At 45.8% G+C, this 14,870-nt stretch overlaps 1 protein-coding gene across 1 annotated transcript; it reads right to left on the bottom strand.

Moving 5' to 3' along the window:
* Positions 1–246: 246 nt before the first annotated feature.
* LOC310819125 (uncharacterized protein) lies at positions 247–4,499 on the bottom strand. Its single transcript, XM_083690362.1, has 7 exons — positions 4,457–4,499; positions 3,628–3,722; positions 1,839–1,867; positions 1,580–1,658; positions 1,313–1,447; positions 860–960; positions 247–632 (listed from the first exon to the last, which is right to left on the bottom strand). Exons 2-7 carry the CDS (start codon positions 3,713–3,715, stop codon positions 264–266), a joined length of 801 nt encoding a protein of 266 aa, XP_083546488.1. The 5' UTR covers positions 3,716–3,722; positions 4,457–4,499; the 3' UTR covers positions 247–263.
* Positions 4,500–14,870: the final 10,371 nt, after the last annotated feature.

The following is a 14,870-nucleotide window of genomic DNA, read 5'->3' as shown; positions in this document are numbered from 1 at the left end:
TCCCCAGCAGAGATGGATACCCGGCATCAGTCAGAGCCCCAGCGGAAGATTCTAAACAGTTGATGAAAGCAGTCTTGCATAATTCCTTTGTTTGAACATGCAGTTGTTGCAAAGAGAAAACAATGATGTTGACTAACTCAGCTTCAATTTACAATTCCTCTTAGAGAAATATACTATCCATTTGTTTGTAGGCCTATCTAGTTATTCTACTGTAGACATATCAAATTGTTCTACTGTTTGCTGTTTGCTTCTTAGACAGAGAATTAAGATTTGCGGGCTTTTGATTTCTTCTCTTTTTTCTCCCTTTTCACCTTTTTCTTGGGTATCACTTCTTCCTCCTCCTCCTCTTCCTCCTCTTCCTCCTCCTCTTCATCCTCCTCTTCCTCTCTCAGTTTAGCTAGTTTTTCCTTCTCTTTCTTCTTTGCCCTGGTCTCTTCATCCTTCTCTTTCCTAGATCTTCTGTCCTTAATTGTCCCCTCTCTGTCCTTTGTGAGTCTTCTCCCAGGTTGCCGCTTGTTTCTGAGACCGCTGGAGTGTTTCTCTCGAGCCCCCCTCTTAGATTTGCCACGCTTGTCATCCTCATCAAAGTCAGGCATCCACGAGAACAGCACCTCCCACAGAGATGCCTCAGGCTGAGGGACAGGGAACAGGAAATGGTCATAAGTGCACATGAGGGTGCAGAATAAGTTGTGTCACCCAAAACCTGAAAATACCAACACCGATTATCCATGACAGTTTCAGGTAAGTACTCTGCTTCCTTAGATATTAACTAACCATATGTTGTTTTGTCATGTGTCCATAACACATTCCAAACACTCCAGTCCTACTCCTATGCTTGGTTCTCTGTGTCTTTCCATACCTCTGGTGGAGGTGTTTTGTGCCTCAGGGCTGAACGTCTTCCAGTCAGTCCAACCTCCTCCTCCTCCTCTTCCTCCACTCCCCTCCGACCTCGCACTATTTCTGTTGGTCAACAGAAAAAACTCACGGTCATTTAGGCGTTGTGACCTCAGAGAGCTACTTTCACCCACAGGTCTGTGCAGTGCGGTGCAGGTGTGTTGTCTCTGGGTGGGTGTGTGCAGAAATACCACAGTCCAAACAGTGATTGATTGAAAAAAGATGTTTTGTTTAGAGCAATAGACTAAGCTTGTGTAGGAACCGTTGCAACGGAATAGTGGGGTTTGAAATCAGTGGCTTTGAAGTGACAGGGCATGAGGCCAAGCCTATTATCTCCCTAGGTGCTTTAAGTACAAAGTTGCTGGTTCCAGATCCGCTCCAACTGTTCTCTCTTTTGTTGCTACACTTGTTTACTTACCGTGTATCCTCTGGAAGCCAGAGGTGAGCACCAAGACGGTGATGGCTGCCAGCAGACAGCGGTTGAGAGTGACACTCTCCCAAGGAGTATCTATCTGGCTGAGGTTCTGTATGGATATGGCTTTACGTAGAGACACTGAGGAACAGAGACACAGCAGCTTTACAGGTAGGCCTACAGACCCTAGTCAAGCACGTGTGTGTGTGTGTGTGTGTGTGTGTGTGTGTGTGTGTGTGTGTGTGTGTGTATATGTAGGAGAGATGGGCTCACTAGATCTGGTGGGAGGCAGACTGGGTTCTCTACTAAGAGTCTTGGGGACTTGCTGCTGAATAGTCGGTGGAGGAGGTTCCTGTGGAAGAGAAGGGTGTCAGGACCGCAGAGCATGTGCCACTTCAGAGTTCTCATTTCACATGTGGGGAGGAGCTCAGTGAGAGTCTTTATCAGCAAAGGATGGTGAGGAAATATAACAAGGGGAACCAAGTGTATAAAGCCTGATAATCACTACGGGATATCCTGGTTTCCAACTCACCTCCTTCATCCTCCTTGTAGCATACATTTCTGGAGAGAAAAACATCATAGTTATCCAGGGAGAAATTATCCTAAACTTACTTCAAATACCTGTGAAATTGATCATCAGGGGGTTTGTGAGGCGCAGGGATTGGTATACTCTGTTGATGGTGTGTAGAATGGGAGTGAGTAAAGTAGCGTGAGAGAGAGGAGACGGGGAGGGGGAGGCTTTAGAAGAAGGGAGGTTGGGGGGGTCGGGGAGGGGTAGGTGTAAAGACTGTGGGCCCCAGAGGAAGATTGGGAAAATGAAGTTGATCGTCTTACCCCCCCCCCACCCCCATTGATTTAAGTGGGATAGCAGTGAGCTAGCTGAATCTCAGTCTGTAGGTCTATGGGAGGTGAATTCACACCACTGTAGTGCTGCGACTGAGATCAGATTTCAAAGGCTTGGTGACTATGTAGAGGTATGCTGCTACCATTACTCGCCTCTGCCACTATTATTATTAGACACTCAGTGTTCTTGGCGTCCTGAAATAGGGACCCTACCTTGGAGAGAGTGTGTCTGACGACTTTGTGTCAGGACTTTCTTGATAAAGATAACCCAATAAGACCTGAATCGGACATCTTGTACATAGCCATTGCTCAGCCTTGCTTACTAGTCCTTTAACCTCCCCCTAACTCCTTTGTTCTTCAACGAAAAGCTTTCAGAGAACTTTTTGGAGTCATCTCATAAGCAACACCTATTTCTCTAGCTGTTGCTGCTGCTGCTGCTCTATCATGTTTCCAGGTTCAGCTGTACTCAGAATATGGGTTATATCTAGTTCTGTGTTTGACTGATTGTTTGCCATGGGATTAAAACAGTGCATGACCTCATGGGCTATGTTCTGTTCAGTAAGGCTATTGTTAAAAGCTCATTTGGAACTGTAGTTGAGTGGTTACTGAATTGAGTGGATACCTGCTAATAGCGTGGACTGCATCTGGTCCAAGTTAAAACGGTACACTGTTCAGGAGTGTGCCCCTTACTTGGTTTGAGTTTGGACTTCACCTGTTCAGTTGTGTCATACCTGGTCTGTGTTTGGAGTGTACAGTATGTGTTCTGGTGTGTGTGTTTTTCCTACCTGGTCTGTGTTTGGAACATACACTCACCGAACACTTTATTAGGAACACAAAACTAATACTGGGTAGGTCCTCCCTTTGCTCTGAAAACAGCCTCAATTCTTCGCCGCATTGATTCCACAAAATGTTGGAAACATTCCTTTGAGATTCTGGTCCATGATGACATGATTGCATCACGCAATTCCTGCAGATTTTTCAGGTGCACTTTCAAGTGAATGTGTGTGTAGGAGAGATGGGCTCACTAGATCTGGTGGGAGGCAGACTGTGAATCTCCCGTTCTACCACATCCCAAAGGTGTTCTATTGGATTCAGATCCGGTGACTGGGAAGGCCACTGAAGAACACTGAACTCATTGTCATGTTCATGAAACCAGTTTGAGATGACTTTTGCTTTGTGACATGGTGCATTATTATGTTGGAAGTAGCCATTAGAAGATGGGCATGTCTTGTGGCCATGAAGGGTTGCACATGGTCAGCAACAATACTCAAATAGGCTGTGGCATTGAAGCAATGATTGATTGGTATTAACGGGCCAAAAGTGTGCCAAGAAAACATTCCCCACACCATTACACCACCTCCACCTTGAGAAGGTGTACATGTGTTCCTAATAAAGTGTTCAGTGAGTGTATGTGTTCAGGTGTGTGTTCCCGACCTGGTTTGAGTTTGTACATACGTGTTCAGGTGTGTGTTCCCTACCTGGTCTGCGGACCTGTCTGCCGGGCTTCTGAGGGAGTTGTCTGGGTGGTCCGAGTTCCTCCTCAAACGTCTCAAAGCTCTCCTCCATCCCTACCCTGAGAGAGAGATGGAGATGGAGATGGAGAGAGAGTTGAGGTGAGGATGAGGAGGGGAGGAGTGAGAAATAAAGGAGAAGAGGGGAGAAAAGGAGACTGAAATTATTTGGAAAAATCATTAAGCAACTGCTAATTTGGTTGTAAACATTAAGCTCATGTTATTTCCATGGGACTCCTATGTCGTGGTTAAAAATAACACAGAGCATGGTCAAACCAATGGATTAGTTGATATTTTTAAACATACTATTTTTGCCCACAGTCAATACACGTGTAAATGTACTGCATACATCTGCAGATCTACAATCACATTTTTCCTGACATTACAATACAACATACAGTAAACAAAAGCCTATTCTTTGCTCCACTGTCTTTTGATAGATCCTCTGTCGAAATACCTGAATGGAGCAACAACGATGACAAAGCAATACAGGACGGACTAACAACCCCTCTGACACACACACACACACACACACACACACACACACACACACACAGGCACACACACACACAGTCCACCAACCTTAACAATTACATCTTAATCCACTGAAGCCATGGCTGCAGACATGATACTTCTGATCGAACCTTCAACTAATCTTATAACATATCCTCAAAATAGAGACACGGTTTCTCAATTTGAGAGTCTTGATGTTACACCTGTGATCCTAGCTGATCCCCCCCCCCCCCCCCCCCCCCAACCCTATCTCACCCTTGACCTCAGACATAGAGGGTCTTACCTGGTTCGACATGAGGGGTCCCCCAATAGTCGCTGGGGACTTTTGTCACCAAGCTGACTTTTGTCCTGTAGCAGTGGAGGTGGCAGACTCACCCTCTGTGTGGCCTGACAGACAAGCACAGGTGCAGGAGAAGAGAAAAAACAAAAAGCATTGAATGTCAATCAGAAGGGGATGACCAGGCAGAGGCATGTGCCATACAGCTGCCAACTCCGGGGAGAGAGAGGGAGACGGAAGGAGGGAGGGAGGGAGGGAGAGACAGAGGGAGGGAGAGACAGAGATGGAGGGAGAGAGAGACAGAGAGAGACAGAGAGAGAGAGATGGGGGGGGGGGGGGGTGGGGTGCTAAATCAGGAGTAGCCAATCGTGGTTTTGAATAGACGTGCAGTGTTGTGTGCAGGCTTTTGTTTCAGTGCGACGCTATCACACCTGATTCTATGACTGGAGTTATAGTCCACCATAACCACTTCAAATTCCACCTTGATGTTTTAGATCAATATGCCCACTTCAACACGTGTTTTTAACCAAACTGTGTGGCAGACAACTGCTGCCTCTATTGTTTCTGTCTTAGTAGTCCGTAGTAATATGGTTGTAATGTATAAAGATGACCAACAGAGGGCGCTGCTCCACCAAGTAAGAGGTTGACGCTCTGTCATGGCTGGGGGGTGGTTCAGGTGGTCGACACATGCAGAGTGTTGCAGATGGATATGTCACCTAACAGATAAGATGTGACTCTCTTATTATGTGGATAAGGCAGCCATGTTATTTCTCTATAACAGGTATCTGGTGGATATTTACTCAATTTTCTCTTTACGTAACTCTAAAGAAATGGAAAAGGCAAAATGGTGGAAGAGGGTGTGCGAGGCAGGGAGCAGGGGGGGGGACGGGGGGGGATGGGGGGGTAGTGCCAGGAAACTGAATTAGCTTGTGTGGATTGATGAGTCATGCTTTTGTTGGGACGTCGCCCTTCCTGTTGTAGCACGCTATGCTAACAGTAGGCTATGCCCATCAGTAACCACCCTCACACAGACCTCGCCCATGGGATAAGAAGACAGGAGCTGGGTCTCAAATAGCACCAAGAGCCACACAGAATGACTGATTTTCTACTACGGTCATATTGACCCGAGCCACACCTATATATTGTGTTGTGTATTGTGTTGGAAAAACGCTGTCGATTTGAAATATGAGTTGTTGTTTTTTTACAGATCCTTCTTGACTGACTTGACGGATTCTGCTTGAGTGATGCTCACCACCAGGAGTTATTTATGTCCACCGTATGCTGTAGGATATGTCATCTTCTCATATACATACAGTACATACACTACGTGATGTTGACGTTTAACATTGTTGGATGCTCATAATGAATGAGTCTGCAGAGTGAATTGACCAGATGCACATTTTCACCCAGCTGCCTTGTCATTGTTTATTAATCCCCATAATATGACCTCATAACTAGCAAGGGTGATCGCGATGCGTCATCTGTCTGAATTCATGTTTTTTAATTATTGTTTCTTAAGAAATCATTTGGAATGAGTGTTATTGAGGCTGATGCCTAAACCCAACTGAACCCTCGAAGCCGTCTGATCATTATACGCCTCATCTACACGATGTACAAAACGATATATAAAAACCAGAGAGATCTGAGTCACTGTCCCTTGTCCTCTTGTCATTGAGAAGTTAAACTCTGCCAAGTTTGGGCCAAAGTCTTGGGGACTGTTTCAAGGTCTACGGGAGCCCCCTGTGGACACCCACTGCCCTGGTAAAGCGGGCTAAAGCTGCCTGCGGACTCCTGTGCCCCAAATTCTCACACGAGGGACCGAGCAGGGATGGTAGTGGAGCTTCTGCCCCCCTCCTGCCCTTTCTTAATGAGGGAATGAGGAACTTGTTCACAGGGTAGAGTGACTTGTTCACCAGCTCATGGCCAATATTGGGGGACATTTTGAAGCGTGAAATCACATTAACTCTACGGCCCGGCTGGTGGTTTGAGAGTATGATGATGACATCACATAGTAACTAGACATGACTTGATCAACTCCATTGTTGACCAGTGACTGGCCACTAATGATGTTAATCTGTAATGATGATAAATCGTTATGGTGATGATCGCTGTAACAATTTGCAACATGAGATCACAATAACTATTGAAGGCTAGGTTTAATATTTTTTTTCACCTGTGCAAACCTTTGGGTGTAGATATAGAAGGCAGAACAAAAGCCAAAAGCCTCCAAGGGAAGGATGAAAGGTATGATACAGAGTGGATAGACAGTCTATTTTTCAACTTTATTATTGTTCCTTTATTCCCTTCTGAACACAACAAATTCAAACACTTCAAAGACGCAATGCTGAGTAAATACATTGAATACAGATTGTACTGTGTTTCAAACCTCAACCCTCCCCCAAAATCCACTCAGGAACCTTACCAGAGGTGCACATTGTGCAAAACTTTGTTTATAATCAGGACGCAAGTAGAGTTAACTGAAAGTGGAATTGGGTTATGGGCGGATGAAGAGAAGGAGATAGAATGAGGGAGGGAGGGGATAAATAAAAAAAACGGAGGAGAGGCAGTCATGGATGATGACGAGCAGGTAAAGCTCTTAACAAAAGTGAAGGATGAATCATCCCTTTCCGGATATCTCTCCTGATGTGCTGCCAGAACATTTTCCCGGAACACTTGAGGATCTACAACGCAGTAAAGCCATTCCCACACCGACTATTCCACATCCCGAACACTCAGGGGGGGGAAAGTTCCGGAATGACTATGCCACGGAAAGTGATAAAAACAGGGATGTACAGTCAATAGAGAAATTGAGAGAGTGAATAAAAACAGTGGAGTGTGTCTATGCCTTGGTCTTCTTGTTGAAATCAAATTGAACAGTATTCACTCGTAGTTCCCAGGGCCAGACTAAGTGCTGTTTCCTTCCTTCCTTCCTTCCTGATGGCTTTGACCCATCTGATCACAGCATCCACACACTGAGTGATGCCACTCCAGGCTTGGCAGAGTCCCTGCCATCTGGCTGTCTGTCTCCCATGTCTCCCTGCTTTGCCATTCAGATGGATTGATTAAGAAACATACTGTCAAGGTTTAAAGTGAGTTAGAGGGCTCAGAGGAACATTGAGTGGACTGTAACTTTTTCTCTCTTTTTTTTTTTTTTTTGGTTTCTTTCAACTGCCCTTCTGCTGCAGGCTGAAACCTCAACTGAGACCACAGCAACCATGTTCCCAGAGAGACATGGTAGCATACATATATGTTTGTTTGTTCACCTCCTCCCTCTCTCTCTCTCTCTCTCTCTCTCTCTCTCTCTCTCTCTCTCTCTCACTCCCACTCTCTTCCTTCCTTTCTTTCTTTCTTTCTTTCTCTCTCTCTCTCTCTCTTTCTCTTTTTCTCTTACTCAGTGTCTTTATGCATCATATTCTATCACTCTCTCTTCTTCACCCACTCTCTCTGTATCACCCACTCTCTCTCTTACTACCACTCTCTTTCATTCTCTCTCTCTCTCTCTCTCTCTCTCTCTCTCTGTCCACCCTACCATACGTATGTGCCCTGCCGGGGAGTGCAGGTAAGTTGAACTCTGCCCTCGGGAGGACGAGTCTTCACATGTCTCCTCCGTGTGGCTATCTGTCCATCATTCTCCCACCAGAGGAGAGGAACGCAGAGGAGTAATGTCCAGAGAGATAAAGAAGGTCTGAAAACAGAACAGAAAGTTCTAGACTTCACAACCAGTGGCGTGGAAGGAGACACACCCAGAGGTGTGCTGAAACATTATAATCGTGTGTGCGTGTGCGTGTGTGTGTGTGTGTGGTGTGTGCGTGTGCGTGCGTGTGTATCAGCCTCCAGAGTTGTGCTGACACCAGAAAGTCTCGGTGTGTGAGCATCGTGCTCTTACAGTTAAATTAGCGTCACGCTACTGTGTATTCCATCCAGTGCAAGCTTAAGCTTTGCATATCCTTCTATTGATCTCATTCGTCTTGATCAGAATCTTCTCAGATTGGGAAGATAGAGAGAGCAGATAAGAAGTGAGAAAAAGAGAACACTCAGTGATACTTCCTACGCTGGCCTCGTAGAATAGGAGATGAAGGAGCATTCACTCTCTCTCTCTCTCTCTCGCTCTCTCACTTACTCACACACACACTCACACACTCTCTCACACACACTCACACACTCTCACACACACACACACACACACACACACACACACACACACACACACACACTCACACACACACACACACACACACACACACACACACACTAGAGAGTGTCTGCAGAGAGAGGGCTGAAGTCTGTAGCGTTGTGTTGTGTTCACATACTTAGTGCGTCTCAGAGGCCCTGTGTTGATTTATCTTCCGAATCGATAAATAAATGTTCCGAAATGAAATTTGTTTTTGTTTACATAGTCGCTCTGCATGCAAAACACGAAGCCTTGCCTGTGGTTTACTCTCTGACTCCATTCAAGTGGTTTGTGTCAAAGCAGTTTGTGAAAAAAATCATATGAGAAAGCTGTTTTCTATGAGAAAAGATAGGTGGACAGAGACAAAATAGAGAAAGAGAGAGATGAGGAGAGAGAGAAGGGGAAGACAGAGAGAAGTACTCATAGGAGGGAAGGAGGGAGGGGAAAGCAAGCAAGCAAGCGAGAGAGAGATAGAGATAGAAAGTAGAGAGAGGCTCACTGGTCCAAAATAAGCTATTGTTGTTCAAAAATGAAAGCTGTTGATGACTGTAGGATTTCTCTGAGGGAGTGTGTGGACTGAATACTAAGCTGTTTGGGATCAGTGCCTCCTCTACTGTCTGTCGCCGCATAGCCCTTATCCTAGAGCCTATTACAGACATTACAGGCCTATGGGATACACTCTTTTACACACGCACGCACGCACACACACGCGCACACACACACGGGCGTGCGCATGTAAGCACACAACCACACAGACACACTCACACACACACACACACACACACACGCTCTGGTGTTCTCTGGCCTGTGTTATATTGATGGAGTAATTTGCCCCGAGATTGTACTGTGGTCTCTGGGGTGCAATGTGTATTAATTACCATCTATTCATCTGAGTCTGTTCGGCCTCTCAGCTTACTCCAGAGCAACGGTGCTGGGCCAATGGCTCACAGCGCCTGTCACACCCCTAATGCCTGGGAGAGGCTGCGGAGAAGTGTTTGTGTGTGTGTGTGTGTGTACTTGCGTGCGTGTCTCTGTCTGTGTGAAACTGATGCACTTTATAATTTATACGAACCATTTGAAGTATAAATTATGAATTATTTTGTTTTTTTTAACATGTTAATGTGCAGACACTCATTCACTTCTGTTTTAAGTATTTGCCCCTTCCTTTGTGACAAAGTTGCAGTGAGTTGGTTCTACATTTGTATTGAGCATACAGGTATATTAGAACTCTGCCACTCTGCACCTCCATACATGATGTGATATTGGAATTTACAATGTTTGGTGGTTTCCAAGGGAAATGCATGTTTTGAAATGAAAAACAGGGATAGCATTATGACATCTCTGCAATGACACTGGATTGAAAGTAAACAAAACTAGTGGCTGTGATGTCATAATATAGCATTTACCAAATAGAATGTTTGGTCATATGGTTTCCAAGGTAATGCATGTTCTGAAATTGATAAGTGGAGCACAAAGAATCATTTCAAATCGAACATAGATTGCGCTAAAAGATTCACTCGTACAACAATGGCAAATCTACCCAAGCGAGAGAGATATTTCTTGACTGTAAGCCTCAACTCTGAGTCTGACAGGGATAACGCAGGTATTTTTTTAATATAATCTGGTAATGGAATAGATTGTCATTCTTTTGAAGTGTTTGCTTCATTAACTAGTCACGCTGTTGGAGGATGGTTCTGATCTTTTTCCTGTCTTGTCAATGCAGCTGGTGTCCATGGACAGCAGAGGCTTGTAAAGATGCTTGTGTCTAACCTGAGGAAGTGTCCTCTAACTGTTGGCAACCTCAAGACCCTAGCTCAGTGTATTCCTCCTCTTCACCGCCGTCTCACTGGAGAACGGGAACAGTTTGACTGGATACGTCACAGTGGATGGCTCCAAGTGCAACGGCTTGACACAACCACACCATCAACCGACGCCCCATTTGCCAATGCGGAGAACATGGTGCCACCCCCTCAGTGGGTCCCACCACCTGTGAGGCCCTCAGAGGTGGCTGCAGCTGAGGCACAGGGGAGGTCCCGATCTCCCGTCTCCACTCTGATGACTCCAGCCCACCCTGAGACGGTGGTCCTGGCACGCCTGGAGGCAGACCCCAGGAACGAGTGCTTCCCTCAGGAGATCAAGGGCAGGCGGTTTGTGAGGGTCATCTCCCCTGTATGGAATTCTTCAGGACAAGAGGTAGAAGGCAGATGGAGAGTGTCTGAATACAGTTTAGAAGGCCGCCTGATGCTCTCAGTGTTGTGTAAGATCACCATCAACAGAGAGGCCCAGGGCAGTGAGGAGACAGGGGGGTCTGGGAGGCCTCAGGGCCAGGGGAAAAGGAAGGCCTGCGATGAGAGCAGCAGCTCAGAGTACGGCCCTCCTTCATCCAAGAGGCGGATGAGACTATAAAGGAGTTATAGTAATAGAATTTGAAATAGTATTGATGTAAATAATATTGAAATAGTATAGATGATAAGATATGTAAGCTTTGAACAATAAATTACTATCAATAAGAACTATACAACTTTGTCAACTTGATCATTATTATAGAATAGAATAGAAAAAAATATTTTTCTCGGAAGGGAAGTTCGGTTGTAGTTGCCAACAATGAAATGATAGAAAAAAACATATTTAAAGTCATCTAGTGTGTGTGTGTGTGTGTGTGTGTGTGTGTGTGTGTGTGTGTGTCGTTAGGGTAGGATGGCACACAGGGCGATGTGATTTAGAAATACATAATGGTGATTACCTCTGTCGCTGACTTTCAGACCGGGCACAAAACCAACACCATACATCTTCACTACTGTCAGCAGCACTGCACACACACACACACACACACACACACACACACACACACACACACACACACACACACACACACACACACACACACACACACACACACACACACACACACACACTCTTCAAATTTTTGCCAGAGCTACACATGCTCATTAGCTGTCTCTCGTAAACACACAAACACACTCTCAGCAGTTCTCTGGCTACTGCCCCCCTGGCAGGTGTATCACAGAGATAATGAGTTAAAGGGATTATGTGTGTGTGTGCGTGCATGCATGTGTGCATGTGTGTGTGTGTGTGTGCGAGTGCAAGTGCGTGTGCATGTGTGTGTGAGAGAGAGAGAGGGGGGAGAGAGAGAGTTTTCAGCATCAGGTGCAACACAGCTGACTCTGTAGAACCTTCCCTTTAGAGTAAATGTGATGGTTCAGCTGTCAGTGTGACATATCTAACTCTCCTCTCATACATCAAAGAGACACACATTTTCATACCCCTCCTCCCTGGCACAAAGGCTCTGTCCTCACACGTTAAAAATGCAAAAGGCTTCTAAAGCCTTTGTTGAGATACAGTACTGGTGTGAAGACATTCTCTTCGGAGATATCAACTTTTGGGGAGGAGATATAAGCTTTTGGAAGAGATATGAGCCAGTGTCGTTATCTTGCTTTGGCCTGCTTCAGTATTCAAATATGCAGCGGCCTAATTTGTGTAATTTGTCATTCGAATGGAGATCTTTCAGTGTAGCTGTCTCTGCTGCTGTCTCTCTCTCATTCACTGTCTCTCTCTCTCTGTCTTTGTCTCTCTCTCTCTTTCTCTCTTTTACTCCCTCCCTCCATTTCTCTCCTTTGACGCTCTCTCTTTGCCTCCCCCTCTCCCTCTCTCTGAGTAATCCTCCCCCCTCCTAGTCCTGTTATTCTCTCTTCTGTTATTCTCTCACTCCCTCTTTTCTTCTCTATTTGAGTCATTTTCTCCCCCCCCCCTCTCTCTCTCTGTCTCTCCCTCTCTCTCTCTCTCCCTCTGTCCCTCTCTCCCTCTGTCCCTCTCTCCCTCTATCCCTCTCTCCCTCTCTCTATTTCTCTCTCTCCCCCCCTCTCCCTCCGCTGTCTGCTGTGTTGCAGCTAGTGTTTATGTGTGTGAGTGAGCAGCCTTTTAGCCGGCCCCTGGCTGACGACTGATTGTAGATAATTACAGCTATTCGACGACAGCTTTTCACATCCCGTCCTCTCATGCGAGCACTTACAGAGGTATAGAACGCTGTTGCCAAGGCTCTTATCTATCTCTCTTCTCCAGATTACTGTGGCCACAGTGGCAGCATGAATATGATAGAATAGATCAAAAAATCTGATTAAATATCCTCAGAGTGCTAGAGCGAATAGCCGTATAGTTATGGAAAAGGATCCTCCAAAATATGAGACAGACACATCTCTGTGAATCGTGTGTGGCCTTGGGTGAAAGAACTGCGATGAGAAAGAATAGTTCTTTGATATACTGTTATGAGAAAGAGGGAAGAAGCCCTGAGAGGAACCAGACTTAAAAAGAGGAGCCGCCCACGGCTCAACCCAGCTCCCTCTGACTGGTCCGGCGCCCGACTGGAGCTAAGCCTCATGGGAAATGGAGTTATTGGAGGCCTATACACGGAACAGTAGGAATGACTCACGCTACCTGACACCCCTCGCTCACTCCCACTGTCACCGCTTATCACTCCTTTTTCTTCATTCCCTCTCTTCTCTCTCCTTCTGTATCTTTGTTGCTCTTCATTCTCTCTCTTTTCTCTCTCTCTTTCTGTATCTTTGTGGTTCTTCATCCTCTCTCTCTTCTGTCTCTCTCTCTTCATCTTTCCCCTCATCTCTCTCCCTCCCTGGCTCTGCATCTCTCTATCTTTCTTCCTCCCTATCGCTCACGCTCTCTCTCTCTCTCTCTCTCTCTCTCTCTCTCTCTCTCTCTCTCTCTCTCCTTATATAAGCTGTGTGTTTTCAGTAACAGGGGAGACTTGAAGAGGACTCAATGCACTCTTCCCTTAACAGGAACCAAGTCTGTCTGTCTCCGTGTTTCACTTGGAGAGTCTTGACAGCTGCGCAGTTGACCCGCAGGCAAGAGAAGATAATAGAAAAGAAGATCAAAGGCGTAGACGAGATAGCACACACGCACGCACACACACACACACACACACACACACACACACACACACACACACACACACACACACACACACATCACCCGTAGGTAAAATAAGACTCATAGCTTGTTATGTTAATTTCAATTGAATTATCTTCCTTTGTGTCTCTGTCTCGTGTTATTGAAGGATGGCATGAGGTAAACAAGGAGGGAGGGAAGGAAGGAAGTAAAGGAAAGGAAATAAGGAGAGGAACAGAGGGGAGGAAAAACAGCAGGGGGGAACGTCTCCTTGGTTCACTAGAGCCTTTGGCTTCCTCAGGTCCCCCTGGGCCAGTCAGTCTGGGGGGCAGGGGAAGCACCTCCCTTCTCCACCCAACTGTGATAACATATGTGTTTACGCATGCACGCACACACACACACACACACACACACACACACACACAGACACACACACACACACACACACACAAAACTGCACACACACACACTCATCCACTGACAAATGGCCAGACCACTGTTTCTTTATCTCACTCCTGCAGGCACACACACACATACACAAACCCCTCTGATCTCACATACTGGCTTGCGTCAGATCCTAATGCCGGATGTGTGTGTGTGTGTGTGTGTGTGTGTGTGTGTGTGTGTGTGTGTGTGTGTGTGTGTGTGTGTATGTGTGTGTGCATGCATGTGTGAGTGTATGCATGTATGTCCTCCGATTTCTACGTCCACTAGCCTCCAATTGTGTGTGTGTCTGTGTGTGTGTGTCAGGGGAGGCTGGTGGAGGTAGAAATCAGAGGACGGGCTTATTGTTATGCATGGAATGGAATGACGACATATTATGTGTGTGTGTGTGTGCGTGCGTGCGTGCGTGCGTGTGTGTGTGTGTGTGTGAGTCTTTTAATGTGCGTGTGCAATGACGTCTTTATGATGCTCACATACTTCTATTATTTAGACGCTCACATAGTCTACCCACACAGGACACAGAAAACACAGAAATACATTTCAGGGTTGAAGGACTACGATTCGATACAGACTTGAATTCACGAATCAGTTTCCCGTGGGTGAATGTTGAATGGCGCCATATAGCAACATGCTAGGCTAGCTAGACAAGACTGTAAACCCAGATCTGGGCATGCCTCACAGATTCCCTGTTTTCATTCATGCTCTCTGGCTATTTTTAGATTTGTATGAATGCGACCCCATAATCGTGTCAGTGATTTTCCTTCAGGTCTTTTTATTTTTTTATTTTTTTATTTTTTTACCATGAAATGCATTATTCATTTTTCTTTTGTGTGCATGATTCATGTTATATGATTTAGGTTCTTTGACGACATTGTGAATCCCTGA

The sequence above is a fragment of the Argentina silus genome (genome assembly GCF_951799395.1).
Source record: "Argentina silus genome assembly, chromosome: 18".
Classification (NCBI taxonomy): Eukaryota; Metazoa; Chordata; class Actinopteri; order Argentiniformes; family Argentinidae; genus Argentina; species Argentina silus.
The sequence above is the reverse complement of the archived record's forward strand: the minus strand, read 5'-3'. Positions and strand labels throughout refer to the sequence as shown.

What these genes read in the sequence shown, in the direction of transcription:
- LOC310819125 (XM_083690362.1), bottom strand. Translation starts at nt 3,715, where the DNA reads ATGGAGGAGAGCTTTGAGACGTTTGAGGAGGAACTCGGACCACCCAGA. An exon ending in CAGACAGGTCCGCAGACCAG is followed by an intron (nt 1,868 to 3,627) that starts GTAGGGAACACA and finishes TTTTCTCTCCAG; the next exon opens with AAATGTATGCTACAAGGAGG. An exon ending in TGGCTTCCAGAGGATACACG is followed by an intron (nt 961 to 1,312) that starts GTAAGTAAACAA and finishes GTTGACCAACAG; the next exon opens with AAATAGTGCGAGGTCGGAGG.